At 36.0% G+C, this 14,823-nt stretch overlaps 1 protein-coding gene across 2 annotated transcripts; it reads left to right on the top strand.

Annotated features, from left to right (window-relative positions):
• Positions 1-11,786: 11,786 nt before the first annotated feature.
• LOC145080121 (monooxygenase 1-like) lies at positions 11,787-13,531 on the top strand. 2 transcript variants are annotated; one of them, XM_079023150.1, is made up of 5 exons: positions 11,787-12,077; positions 12,256-12,303; positions 12,374-12,542; positions 12,639-12,870; positions 12,960-13,531. In XM_079023150.1, exons 1-5 carry the CDS (start codon positions 11,842-11,844, stop codon positions 13,448-13,450), a joined length of 1,176 nt encoding a protein of 391 aa, XP_078879276.1. In that variant the 5' UTR covers positions 11,787-11,841; the 3' UTR covers positions 13,451-13,531. The 2 variants fall into 2 exon arrangements, with proteins under 2 accessions (XP_078879276.1, XP_078879277.1); XM_079023151.1 differs by having other exon boundaries at positions 11,789-12,077; positions 12,639-12,867.
• Positions 13,532-14,823: the final 1,292 nt, after the last annotated feature.

Below are 14,823 nucleotides of genomic sequence, written 5' to 3'. Positions count from 1 at the left end.
ATGTTTTACTACAAATGTTTTACAAACTACTTAATTTAAATGAAATTTTTGGGCATGAAAATTGGGTCGTTACATCTTCCTACATGTAAACAAATTAGTAAAAAAAGTGATTCTATTATATTAAATGTGACATCCCCATTTTTCTCGACTAGAAAAGACCGATTTCGTTTATGCTTTTTAAAATAAAATCAGAGTAATCTTTCAAGAGGTGTTGCGGAATTTGTCCCCAAAACAAAATGTGATAAACATTTATCAAAGCATTTCTTAAAGAAATGTATTTTCGTTTCATTATAAAACTCGGGATGTCCACATCGATACAGACCAAAAGCATAAACAGAACTTATATTCATTTACACTAGTGATTTACATCTCCTTTAATCTCTCAGTGTAATGTGACTTCGTATCGGCACCTGTGATACGAATAAACTGAGTGGGCCAGGCTTGGGAGCCTAGTGAGCATATAGGATTTTCAACCCACAAATAATAAATTTATTAGTTTTTTTTATCAACCAACAATAAATTTATTAATTTCATCAATGAGCAATAAACTTATCAACCCACAATAAATAAATTTATTATGTTTAAACATCAAACAATCAACCCAATTCCCCATCCCCATTATCCTCTTTATTCTTAAGGATCCACCCTAAGAAATCAGCTTTTCCTCGTTCATTTACTCTTAAGGATTAACCTAAGGAATAGACACGAATTCATCTTTGCCTATGGCGCAACTGCAAATGTTATTTATTAGGCGCAGCTGCCAGTAACATCATTTATTCTCTATTAGGCACAACTACAATTGTTATTTATTAGGCGCAGCTGCAAATATCATCTTTTATTTTCTATTGGGCACAGCTGCAAATGTTATTTATTAGGCGCAACTACAAATAACATCTATATCATCTTTCATCCCTCATTCTTTATCTACCCATGTTTTTGTAACATCCCGAGTTCAGGAGTGCAAGTTCAGGGTTCAAAGTGTAAATGTGAAAGGGCAACTCGGCGAGTAGGGTTGCGATTCTGGTCGCGTGTTAAGTGGCCAACTCGGCGAGTCGGCGGCTGGACTCGACGAGTTGGTTCTGTGTGGAGAAAACCCTAATTTCAGAGGATGAGCCCTATATAAAGGACATTATACCCTCTCCCCAGCCTCTTTACCCTCTCTTGAAGTCCAGAAAACCCTAATGCGCGTTTGTGAGTGTTTGGAGAGTATTTGAGCCTTGGAGAAGAGATTTGGAAGAGATCTTGGAGAGTTAAGAGGCTTGGAGAAAGGGGCTTTGCAAGGATTCGGATTTCTCTTCTGTTAGAGCTTTCTTTTGAGGTATTATTTCGTTGCTTGGGTTGTTATTCATCTAGATTCATCATTTTGGAGTATTTGGAAAGAATAGCTTGTGATATTTTGAGTTTGGAGGTTAGATCTGAGGTTGCTACCTCAGATCTGGAATGGAGAAGGTCTAGAGTGCATTAAAGTCCCTGTTCTTGAGTGATTGGTGAAACCATCTTGTCCCAAACCCTAACCCTAGAGTGTTATATGCTTAGATCTCTTTGGATTCACGTAAAGTTTGCCACTTTACGTGATAGATTGGTTGTAGAAGGGTAGATTTATGGTTTGGATCATCTGCATGGCCTGGAAAGCTTCTGTATGAATTAAGATCTAGGGGTACTCGGCGAGTCACAAGGGTGTACTCGGCGAGTTGCATGAAGGTGGGCAGGAACTTGACGAGTTGGAAGAACAACTCGGCGAGTTGGTTGAAGATAGCCTTGGACTCGGCGAGTCTATTCTTGGAATCGGTGAGTCTGGTCGTGAGGTCCTAACCTTCTTCTGGTTGAGCCGTGAATCGGTGAGTCAAGGGAGGACTCAGTGAGTTGAGTGCGAGGGGACTCAGAGCTATTGGACTCGGCGAGTCTCGGGGTGACTCGGCGAGTTGAGTCGCGGATTGTGGAAGTTCTGAGCATGGGGACTCGATGAGTCATCAGGTTGACTCGGCGAGTTTAGTCAGTCAGGAGGTTGACTTTGACTTTGACTTTGACCAAGGGTTGACCAGTTGACTTCCAGGGGCATTTTGGTAATTGTTGGCATTTTTTTTAGTTCAATGTTGGTGTTGGCTAGTGGTGGAGATCGTGTCAGTGGTCAGAGCATCTCGGTCTTATCTTTTCAGTCGACAATTGCGAGGTGAGTTATCCTCACTATATCGACAGGGTCTACAACACCAAGGCCGACCCTTTATCGGATTGTGATCCGGGTATCGTTGCTATGTTACTGTTTTGCTATGTTTGCATCCTGGTAGTTAGGATGGTATATGTTAGAGACCTGGTTAAGGTTGGTATCCTGGTTAGGATGATGTTATGCTATGTGATATGCTAGATCGGTTTGATTGGATGTGAATTGTTATATGATTGAATGTTTATGTGCACATGGTTGTTGGGTTGGGGTTGGGTTGAGGTGGGTACTGCTTTGTGTTGTAGGCCAACATACCCAGGGCGGACCGGTTATCCCGAAGGCCCAGTGAGCGGTCCGGATAGGCTGTAGGCCCCAAGAGGGCGGACCAGACGTGCCGAGGCTCGGAGAGTGGACCAGGCCGACTGAAGGCCCAGTGCGGGCGGACCAGTTATACTGTAGACTCAGAGAGTGGACCAGGTTGATTGAAGGCCCGGTGTGGGCGGACCAATCACACTGTAGACTCGATGTATATGGCTAGACTCGGAGGGTGGACCAGGTGGACTGAAGGCCGGTGCGGCGGACCAGTCACACAGTAGACCCGAAGTGCATGGTTGTTCTGTGTTCTGTTATGATATGGCATGTTGTGCGTGTATGGTGTATGTGGTTGGTATTTTGGGGGTATCTCACTAAGCTTTCGGGCTTATAGTTGTGGTTTAATGTTTTTCAGGTTCTTCAGGAGACCGTGGCAAGGCAAAGGCGTGATCGTACCGCTCCTCATGATTATGTTTTATGATGTGGTTCTGGGAAGACTCTGATAATAATTGTATTGAAAACCTTTTTGTAATAACTTTATGAAACCGGGTTGTTTTTGAAAAGTTTAAATTGTTTAAAAATTTTAGAGTGTTACAGTTTTACCCAACATATTTGTAGATATAAAATACATATACAGTTTAAAACCTGTATAAAACATTCTTTCAACATCAATCTCAAATAAACAAACAACATATATACACATAGCACGTATTTTATATAAAATACTTCATATCTATGTGTAAGATGAAAGTGACTATACACTCACATTGATAAGATGGAGATTGGGCAACACCTCGTCTCTTAAAACAATCGTTTCTGATAAAAACCGGGATGTTTTTCCCAAAAATCAGGCTTTACGCGGGCAGAGTTTCGGCTCGAAACTCTTTTTCTCGGGATCTTCGGGGCGTCGGGACTTGCTTCGGGTGTCGGGATGTTATCGGGACTTCCGGGGGCTAAAAGTAGGCTTAACGACTTTCGTTTAGATCAGTAAGGCCAAATATCGCTCAATCGTAAATTCACTATTTACGTCGCGTTGTGTCGTGCCGGTTTTGTCACGAAACTTCGACATGTCATAACTTCTTCGTTATAACTCGGATTTCGGCATTCTTTATATATTCAGAATCCTTATCACGACTACTACAACTTAGTTAAGATTACTCATTCTTAATAATCTTCAATCAGAAAGTCATTTTCGACGCTTATCGTCTCTAAATTGACTAGTCCGGATCTACGGACGTTACAATAAAGCAGAACAACAAAATAGCAATAAAATATTTGAGTTGTATCCCAGATGGAGAATGTCTTTAGCTCTTCCACACTTTTCTATTACATAAAACACATGGGTAAACCGGTAACTATAGACATATTAAGACCACAACACACACACGGTTGCTATCATCTTGCTCTCATTCTCGGTTATATGCTCTAAAAACCTCCTCCAACTTCAAACTTTCATCACACATATCTCATAATATGGCTTCTTTTGTTTAACATCAACTTATCCTCCCATCTTCAAAGGCTACATATCGTTTTTCAAAAAATACATAAAAACCCATTTCATTTAACTTGTCATTTGTAGATGTGTAGATGCTATTTCTTACTAGTATCTCAGAAAAAACCTTGCACTTTCTCTCTTTGTTTTCTGCTTCAACTTCTGACTCGACTTTACAACTTCATCTTTCTTGCGTGTAGTTAGTGTGCATGTAATTACCAACACTTCTGTATAACAAATTTTTTTTTTATCTAATGTCACTTTTCTCTAATATCATTGAAAAAGTTATTTTTCACTATTTCATTATGGATTTTTGTAAGCCCATTAACAGTGTGCCCACTAACAATACACAGATTAGCCATTCGCACCATTTGTGGTAGCTTTGGGTCTGGATCCAATGTCACTTTTACCCTAATATCAACATCCTTTCGCTCCTTCACTTTGATCTATCATCTTTAGTTGTTGGTTCTGTTTTTTTCTCAGAAATCTTTTCATCAACTGAATAAAAAATGGTGATTTCTTCTGGTTTAACAAGCAACTCCAGGATGGAGGTATGTAGTTCAATGTTTTCCAAAACTCTCATTTGCTTTAGTTTTTCTTTCAGCAATTCAAGATCTTCAATACCACACTCAACAATGACGGTATTAATCAACTGAGCAAAAAAAAACTTCATTTAGAGGGAAAATAAAGGGAAAACTGAGAAAAATAAAAGATGATTCCATAAATGAAGAAATATACAGTAGTGGTTTATTGTGGTTTTTCTATAATTTACGTTAGATAATAATTGTTTAAAATGAAAGGCTATAGAAATGTATGACAAAACTTCAAAAATGGTCATATGGTTTTCGAAAATCTGAAGTTTAGTCCTTAATTTACAAAAACCTCACGGATCGTCCCTGTGGTTTCAAAACTTTTAACGTATGGTCCTTTTCGCTAACGCCGTTAGCTTTTGGCCGTTAAGTAAAGGGCATTTCCGTCTTTTTACTACCACAGGGACCATTTATGAATTTTTGCCTTATTTAAAAAAATAATTATTTAATATTAAAGGTCTCCCTCTCTCTCATGGTTTCTTCCAAAAACCCAAACCACCGCCTCTATCAAATGGTAATCGTATCCAAATTTCAGTCAATAATCGATATCATATGGATTTACGAGACAAAGAGACGATTTTTAGATTGACAAAATGCAAAAAACTGCATCATCTTCAACCTTGGGTCTAAATGGTTCAGACATAGCTCAATCGTTCTTCAAGCCCATTCAAGGCGTTTGACTACATCACATACTTCAAAAGCTTGTCGTCGTCACCCACAAATTGATTCGGAACAAATTCTTCCGCCCGATCAAACACTTTGGGATCCTTGGTCGCAAATTGCTAGTTTGAAAATTAAACAAAACAAAACACACATAAATCTCTCTCTCTAACTTTCGATAGATCATTCATACAACACACCAACAAACGAGCTCAAGACGGAATCCGACGAACTACACTCAACAAATACATCAAAATTGTCGATGTTGATTGATTCTTGCCGGAAAATGCCATGGGCAGCTGAACTTGAAGAATTCTTCACTAAAGCAGAAGAAAACCTCTATAAACGTTTCAAATACGCCTGACCAAGAGTTTGTGGGGGATGTAAGATTTCTTCTTCTTTTTTGCTCTGAATGGACAGAGTTTGAGGAAGGAAGAAGGAACAGTTGGTAAAATAGTGATTTGGGGTGTACTTCAACCTTCCCCCACTACATCTCGTTTCTTTCTCCCGAAACAAATTCTTCATGAAGGAGAGGTTCCTCTATGATCCATGGAAGTCCAAGGCATAGCATAGGTCCGGGATTGAATAAAACCCAAGAGCATATTAACTTCTGGGTTGGTTTCCAGATACGCCCGACCAAGAAATCGGAAGGCTGCTTGTTCGCCGGTGAGTTAGTGGGTTTGTCTTGGGTACATGGTTGTGGAGAGAAGGGAAAGCTAAAAATGATGGAATCGGGTTTGCCTTTCGAATCAGAGTGAATGTAGAAGACGAGTGTTCATATGATCTGGAAGTATATATGTGTTCATCATATCTAGATTGGGGAAGAAGAACAATTTGCTGGGGTTTGACTTTGAAAGAGAGAGAGAGAGAGAGAGAGAGAGAGAGAGAGAGAGACCTTTAATATTAAATAATTATTTTTTTTTTTCATTTTTTAATAAGACAAAAATATCATTTACTTAACGGTCAAAAGCTAACGGAGTTAGCGAAAAGGACCATATGTTAAAAGTTTTGAAACCACAAGGACGATCTGTGAGGTTTTTGTAAATTAAAGACTAAACTTCTGATTTTCGGAAACCACAGAGACCATTTTTGAAGTTTTGTCGAAATGTATTATATAAGTTAAAGTGTTAAAAAAATTAAATATTTATCAATCATTGTGGACCAATGTTGCCAAATTGAACTATTTATAAAACAAAAAAAATTAAAAAGAAAATGTTTATATTTGAAGTTTTGTCGAAATGTATTATATAAGTTAAAGTTTTATATATATATATATATATATATATATATATATATATATATATATATATATATATATATATATATAGATAAACCCTGTTTTTTTCGGAGCGCCTACAGCGCGTTAGATAGGTTCGTAAAAGAACGCGTCTTTGCATATACACTGTTTCCCAAAAATTCCACCGCTTCCCGAAACGATTCCCGGTACCATCACATCCATCGAAATTGCCCTCCCCCACCCCTCGCCTCTCTTTCTTTCCTTCTCTTCGTCTTCCACTATCGGGCCATCACATAAACACCCTTTTTCTGGTGCCGCTACACCCCGTTTGTACAATTACAATGACGCCACGTCATCCAACATTGGAACGACGCCAAGCAAATTGGAGGCAAAAGGATTAAGGTGAACCGATACGTTGTTTTTTCCACCACTTCTGGAAAACAATGCATCGAATCAACCTCTCATACGCCTGTTGAAGAAAAAGGGTATATATATATATATATATATATATATATATATATATATATATATATATATATATATATATGCCATCCTCTCTCTATTCAAGATAAGTTCGTTTCAATCCGTTACAATTGCTTTTCGGTTTGCCATACGATTTTTCTCTTCTTCATCGTCTTTTATCATTGTTAATATTTAGTTTTTCAGGGTCTTAATTTAGGCCCAACGATGAAGATTTTTCTTTTGAATGCATTTTGTTACCCGAACAATTGCTGCATTTTGTTTGATTTGTTGATATCACTGAAGGAATCAATTGTCACATAACAAATCGCCCTACTCATCATCATTAATTTTCAGTTTATGGTTCATTTGAAACCATAGCTTTCTTGGTATGTGTAATTTGTTTGAAATCCATTCAAATTTCAAGTATCATAGTGATAGGTTTGCATAGAATATTGTCAATCTCCTTCAGATCGCAACTTAGGCGATGATGCATTTTTTTATTTCTTTTATTTTGTCTTGAGAAGACAAAATTGCAAAAATGGTCCCTGTGTTTGGCAAAATTATGTGGTTTTGGTCCAAAAAGTTTTAATGGTGCACCAATGGTCCAAAATTGGATCTTTCTATTGGTTTTGGTCCCTCTCCGTCTAAAAAGACTATTATACCCCCCATATTTGTTTTTTTTTATTATTTTTTTATTCATTTTAGTATTTTTTTTAAGTAATTAAAAATCAAAATACCTCTCTCTCTCTCTCTCTCTCTCAAGAAACCTGTTTTCAGCTTCCACCACCGGAAATAATCTTCGTCACCGCCAAACACTGCCACCTCCCCCTCCGTTGCTGATCACCTATGATAAATGCGTCTCTCTCTCTCTCTCTCTCTCTCTCTCTCTCTCTCTCTCTCTCTCCCCCCTATCTGCACAGTCACCGACGAACGAACACCCCAACACTTTTCTCACCCTCGCCATCGTTCTCCACCACCTAAAAAGTCGTCCTCTCCACCAGGCGTCGCCTCCATTTCCCCACCGTTGTTGGCCACCTATAAAAATACACCTCTCCTCCCTCTGCTTTGTCGCCGACGAAAGAACACGTCGCCACTTCTCCCATCCTCGACATCGCTCTTTTGCAGATCTGGAGCACCATCATCTTTAATCTTTTGTTAGAACTAGGGTTTTCAGATCCGCCAGAGCCGGAGAAGATGAAAGGTAAGAACACCATCACCTGTTCTATCTAGAAACACCATCACCACTGCGACAACCCTCTGAAAAAAGCTTATGGGCTTTCAAGAACAGTCTATTTCTACAAATTGATTTTCATATATGTGCACTCATATCATTTATGTGTTTAGGGTTAATGGACTCAAAAAAGGATACGATGGTGCTGAATCAAATCGGAGCTAAAATCATCCCATAAATAGAATCTGAAATTGTGTGTGCCTTGTGTTCTTGGAGAAAATCACCAGCCATGGCCATTGCTGTTGGATCTCTTTGATTCCAGATGGAAGAGACGAATTGAAATAGATGTGCTCCAATTTTTCTTGTGATGGTGTTAACCGATGATGGTGGGTGATGAAGTGGCGGCGACGACTAATGCTCAAGCGTGTTTCCGGTGGTGTCGGCGATGGGTGGGATCTTCGTTTTGGGAGAGATACACAGATAAAGAGTGGGATGATGGGTGGGTAGAATTTTTTTTTTTTTTTTTTGATTTTTTTAATTAAAACGTCTTAAAAGAATAACAAAAGATATTGAAAAAGAATTACTAAAAGGGCATATTAGTCATTTTAGGTGGGATGTGGACCAAAAACACAAGAAAATATAACCATAGGGACCAAAACCGCACAAGGTATCTAAAATTAGACCAGTGGTACACCAACATTTCATTTTGGACCAAAACTACAGAATTTTGCCAACCACAGGGACCATTTTTGCAATTTTGTCTCTTGAGAATTTTCTAGGGCTTTTAATCTAACCTGCATCATCATCCTTTATTTCTTTTCTTAAGTTGGTGCTTTTTAGTTTTATAAACAACTATTTTGTTGCAGAAGGTTAATGTTTAACTTTTCATTTCCCTTCTATATGATTATTTATCTTTTGTAAATTGTGAATTATTATGTAAGGAAGTTCGTTTCATTTTGTGAATCTGTTGGGGAATTTTGGAATATTGCATGAGTTTCTGGATCAAGAAAAGTTTAAAAAGACTTGTAATAAATCTCCATTACTTATATGCCTTGTACGGATGATTCAAAGAAACTCAATGAAACAAAGAATGAGGTTTATGTCTTTTCATGCATTTTCTAGACGATTAACAAATATCCAAACCTTTTATTGATCTAATTAGAGGCAATATGTCCATTCAATTTGTTTTGTTTGGTTTCAACAGGATACTAACTGATTACATATTTGAGATTTTGTAAAATAAATATTTAAATATTGTGAGTTTTTTTGTTTTATATATAGTTATTTTATACAGTTATCGTTATTTCATTAAAATTAGATGACTTACAACCCTAAAAAGTAATGTATATTTTCATGATTTGATAGTGTTTTTGTGAAAAAAAATTTCCTTCACTGGATCTTCAATTAAATTACTGACAAAACAAGTTCTTAATTGAAGAAACAAAATGATTTTAATAAAATAGGAGCTCTTGTTGGATGCCTATAACCTGTTTCACAAAATGCTTAAAATAAAATTCTATTTGTTGAATTCATTGACTGTTGCCTTCTTTGGACAATGACCTGTGACTTTAATATGAAACAGGGGAGGATACTGAGAGAATTTTTCCAGAGTTTGAATGGTTAATGATTTAGTTGGCACATTTATGCATTCAAGTTTTTCTTGATATCTACCACCGCAATGCATTTCGTTTATATGACAGTTTGAAGCTTGATCAATTCCATTTTAATAGAAAACGATGATAAATGTTGATTTCTTTAGCTTGTTTCTGATATACTTGCTTTTGTGGATTATGATCAACAGGCTCACTTTACGGCAACATGCTTCTTCTTTTTTAAGGTTTACTTTTGGGATCATAAATTTTGTTAGTAGAAAGTACCCATTGAAAGGTCCATTACTGCTCAAAAACATCAAAAAGATGCCTCTGTTGTGAAGTTTTTCAATTCTTAAACTTTGTTTTTTTTTGTTTGGCCATTTTTTTTAGTATGGGTAACTGTCAATTTATTAATCTAAATTTGTGTTTTATGTGTTAACAGAGGAAACTTTTCTCACAAAATTGGTATGTTTAGTGCTCTTACGAAAAGTCATTTTAACTAAAAAAATATTTAAATGACATTAAAAAACAAAAGGGATTTTTTTCTACTTTTCAGTGTATGTGGTTTTATGTTGGTGGGAATTAATTTAAATATTTAATTATTACTAACGCTAACTATCAAACGTTCCTTCTTGGAGTGGCTCTCAATTTCGATTAAAATGCAAGATTAAACTGTTTAACCACTTGGTTTTATCTGTCATAATTTGGGGTTTTGTTTGTTCACTTTAACATGTTTTTTTGCATTAAGTTCAGGCTCTAAGGCTTTAAATATTTCAATAATGGTAAGTAGTTATATAATTGTTGAATTCATGTCCGAGTTAATTGCGCATCCTTTAATAGGAAATCATAGAGTGTTAGTCCAAATGTCCACATAAATGAAAAAATTAAACAAAACTGGAAAACCCAAAATGTTTAAAAAAAACAAAGGTATTGTTTTTTCTTAGAAAACTCGAAATCACAGGGAGGAGGACATATTCGATTCAGGCTTGCTCTTTCTAATTGACGTCTTCTTATATTTTTGTGATTTCAATAAATTAGAATGAATAGAAGACGCATGCTGCATTTTTTTATGAAAATGTAATCAATGGTCCCTCTTTTTAGATAGAGCAATTTTAGAAGGTTATAAATACTTGAATGTGTATTGTAAGCTCCTTCTAAGTTGCTCTTTTGCATGATTTAAAACTGAAATAACTTGGATAAGAAGGGATTATTTCATGAAATATCTAGCTAGACTTAGTATATAGTAAACACTGTTTAAAGAAAGGACAAATACGAGGTAGATGTTATTGCTCCAAGGGTTGCAACCGTTACACAAACCATTGTGATGGTTTAAGAATTTGTCGTATACTCTATATATATAGTTGTAATAATCTTATGTATATTGTGTTGATTGTGTGATTAATAAAAGAAGTTTACATTTTCTACACAAGAACTCTCTTCCTATCATTTTGTCTCAATGTCATTTATCCAACAATTATTAGTGGGCTTTTAACTTGCTTGCCCTAAGAAAACAATATTATTACTCCAAGAACTCCAATTTGGCAATTTACATTATGTGTTTTCAGCTCTAATGAGCAATATCATTTCCATGGATCCAAATGCAAATTCTGGTGTTGTAGGTATCCCCTATAATTAAATTCCAGTTTCAGTTACAACACAATGGCAACGTACTTTACTCTTGCAGGTAGATTATGTACATTATCGATGTAGTTGCAACTCTAAAATCAAAAACTCTATAAACAGGTAGATTTAGCTCTTTGTTTTTTCAATTCAAGATGTATCAATATTAGAATGCTTTTTAACAACCCCTTTGTTATGAAGATCAAGATGTATCCTTATGAGAGAGCTTTTGATGTAATCGAGAAGATTACCTTCAACTATATTGTTGGGTCGTGCTAAGCACGGGCCGAAAACATTTCTAGTATATATATATATATATATATATATATATATATATATATATATATATATATATATATATATATTATATATATATATATATATATATATATATATATATATATATATATATATATATATATATATCAATCATTGTGGACCAATGCCAAATTGAACTATTTATAAAACAAAAAAAATTAAAAAGAAAATGTTTATAGAAGTTTGCAAACTTTTGGGGATAACACCTTTTAGAAAAGAGAAGTAGGAGATGGGAGAAGTGGGGATGGATAGTAATTTGGTGATTATAATCGGAGCGGGGATTTGTGGATTAGCGACAGCCCTCGCTCTTCACAAGAAGGGAATTAAGAGTTTAGTATTCGAGAGATCAGAAAATTTAAGGAACACCACCGGAACAGCAATCGGAATCCTCCGAAATGGCTGGCGTGCTCTGGATCAGCTTGGCGTCGCCGACGTTCTCCGCCGCACCGGTTTCCCTATTCTTAGGTATCTCGTATTTTTCTCTCTTTCAACAAAACCAAATCGAGCTAATATTCTATAATCAATTCGTAAGATAAATTCAACCAATTGTATATTTGTAGGTGTTTCTAATGATTCTCTACCTCAAATATCATGTTCATAACTGATCTTATTGTCATACTCTAATATTCTCGGCCATGCCCAGGGAACGAATGGTGTTACTTGATGGGATGAAGCAACAAGTAATGCCGATGTATGTTACTCAATCTTGGTTTAAATCATTTTGTTCATTTTTATGGCATGCAATTTTTATCGTTTGTTAGGAAAGGCGAAAGTCGTTCCTTGAAAAGGAAGGATCTTCTAGACGCTCTATATGCTGCACTTCCACCGGCCACTGTCAAGTTTGGATGCGAGCTTGAATCCATAAAATTGGACCCGAAAACTACAAGACCGATTCTTCGTTTCATTGATGGAAGCACCATTATCGCTAAGGTGTTAACTTTATTGAGTACAAGAACTACAATTGATTTGTTTTAATGGCAATTTTATTGATTCAGTAAGAATGACAATACTTTTTCGTATTTGTAGGCTGTAATTGGTTGCGATGGAGCCAAATCCATCGTTGCTGAATTCCTTAATCTCAAGCCTACCAAGATGTTCCCCTTACGTAGCGTTAGAGGTTTATCAAACTACCCAAATGGTCATTCGTTTGAGTATGAGCTTTATCGTATCACAAAAGACAACAATCTTGTCGGAAGAGTTCCAATTGATAATAACTTGGTCTACTGGTTTTGTCCGCAACCTAATGTTCCCGGAGGTGGTTTGTTACATGTTTCCAAGTAAACTTTGCTTCATTTTTAATCCTCAATTACATTTGCTCATTTCGATTTTCTTCAATTATCATAATAGATGAAAGAATCTGGGAAGATCCAGAGGCAATACGACAATCAACCTTGGAGTTGTTAGGTGATTTTCCCGAAGAAATTAAAGAAATGATTGAAATAGCAGATGCAAATTCATTGTCTTTTACACATTTAAGATATCGTGCACCATGGGACTTGGTAAGGGGGACGTTTTGTAAAGGAAGAGTGACAGTTGCTGGGGACGCTATGCATGTGATGGGTCCGTTTCTAGGGCAAGGTGGTTCAGCAGGGTTAGAAGATGCGGTGGTGTTGGCTAGGAACATGGCTGAAAAGGGTTTGGACAATGTGGAAGAAGCGTTTAATCTCTATGTAAAAGAACGAAGAATGAGGGTAGTTCGATTATCTTTGCAGACGTACCTCACGGGTATGGTAATGGGAACCTCTTCACTTGTAAAGAGGCTTATTTGTATTGTGTTCCTGTTTCTTCTCTTCCACAACCCGAGTGTGCATGTAGATTATGATTGTGGTCGTCTTTAATTAATGTGTTAGACAGATCTTTAGACTCGGATGTTACTAGTGTTTTTGACTAAACAAGTTTACTTAAAGGATTAGGACAAATCTGTGAACCATATTACTTGTATATTTAAATAAAGAATTAATCAGAATAATTAAAGTATTTGTAAGCATGGTGCGGTTTAGGACAAAACCGAACCGCAAACCGCAAGGTGCGGTTTTTGCATTCTAAAATCCGTTGGGTACGGTTTTTGAGTGGCTTGGTATTGCGGTTTCGGTTTGTATTGTTTCGGTGTCGGTTTTAACATGAGTCAAACATGAGTGCGGTTTTTTTTTTTTTTTTTTTTTTTTAATTTTGGTTACTTCATTTTCAGCCCAAGGTCCGAAACTTATTTTTTCTATTCCATTTGGACAAACGGGCTTGCTGCCCACGTAGTTACACAAACAATTGAAAAGATGTTTGAAATACTCCTTCGGTCTCAATATTAATGTCCACAGACAAAAAACACACAAATTAATAAAAACATTAATTACCATTAACATTATATAATAAAATGACAGTTATGTCCTTACTTTGCATTTAATGTTCAATTAAATGCTTAGTTGATAAGTAATAATGAAGAGTATTTTGGTAAAAATGTTATTTATTTTTAAAAATAGACTATTATTTTGAGACAAACTAAAAAGGAAAGATGGACTATAATTTTGGAATGAAAAGAGTAATAAGTATGGTAAAGCTATAACCTTTCTTTTGTTTTGGCATATTAAGTGGAAAATAAAGAGTACAATGACATTATATATTTCCAGTACCATCATCCAAGATAAAGGATTTATACATTTTGGTTCCATTACTCATGACGGACGCAAGATTTCATAATAGGGGTTGTATGGGAAAGTCAGAGATTACACAATAATAGAAAAAAAATCGAAAAATTCCGCACTACATCCGGAAAAATCAGAGTTGCGCAAGCCACTGTATGCCCTATACTAAAACCGATGGTTAGTCTTACATTTCCATTTAAAGTACCTACTTCCAACATATAAAAACACTACAAAAAAAATCATAAACACATTATGATAAACACATTATGAAACTCCTACTGATTCACAAACATACCTGTGTGGCTTCTTTTTAAAGTTTTGGAATCCTTTATTGTTAAACCTAAGTATGTAAAATTCAACATATAATATAGGAATATTTATTAGTCTTTTAAACAACATGTATAATTGTATATAATATAAATGAGTGACTTAATGTTAATACACTAGCGGCGCGGTTCAGTTTTGATGGACCGGTTTCTAGATAAAAACCATACCGTACAAATAACTTCAGTTTTTGCTAAAATTAAATACACATTCGCGGTTTTTGCATCGGTTTCGGTTTGTTGCAGTTTGGC

The sequence above is a fragment of the Lactuca serriola genome, chromosome 1 (assembly GCF_051521515.1).
Source record: "Lactuca serriola cultivar US96UC23 chromosome 1, Lser_US96UC23_V15, whole genome shotgun sequence".
Lineage (NCBI taxonomy): Eukaryota > Viridiplantae > Streptophyta > Magnoliopsida > Asterales > Asteraceae > Lactuca > Lactuca serriola.
The sequence above is the reverse complement of the archived record's forward strand: the minus strand, read 5'-3'. Positions and strand labels throughout refer to the sequence as shown.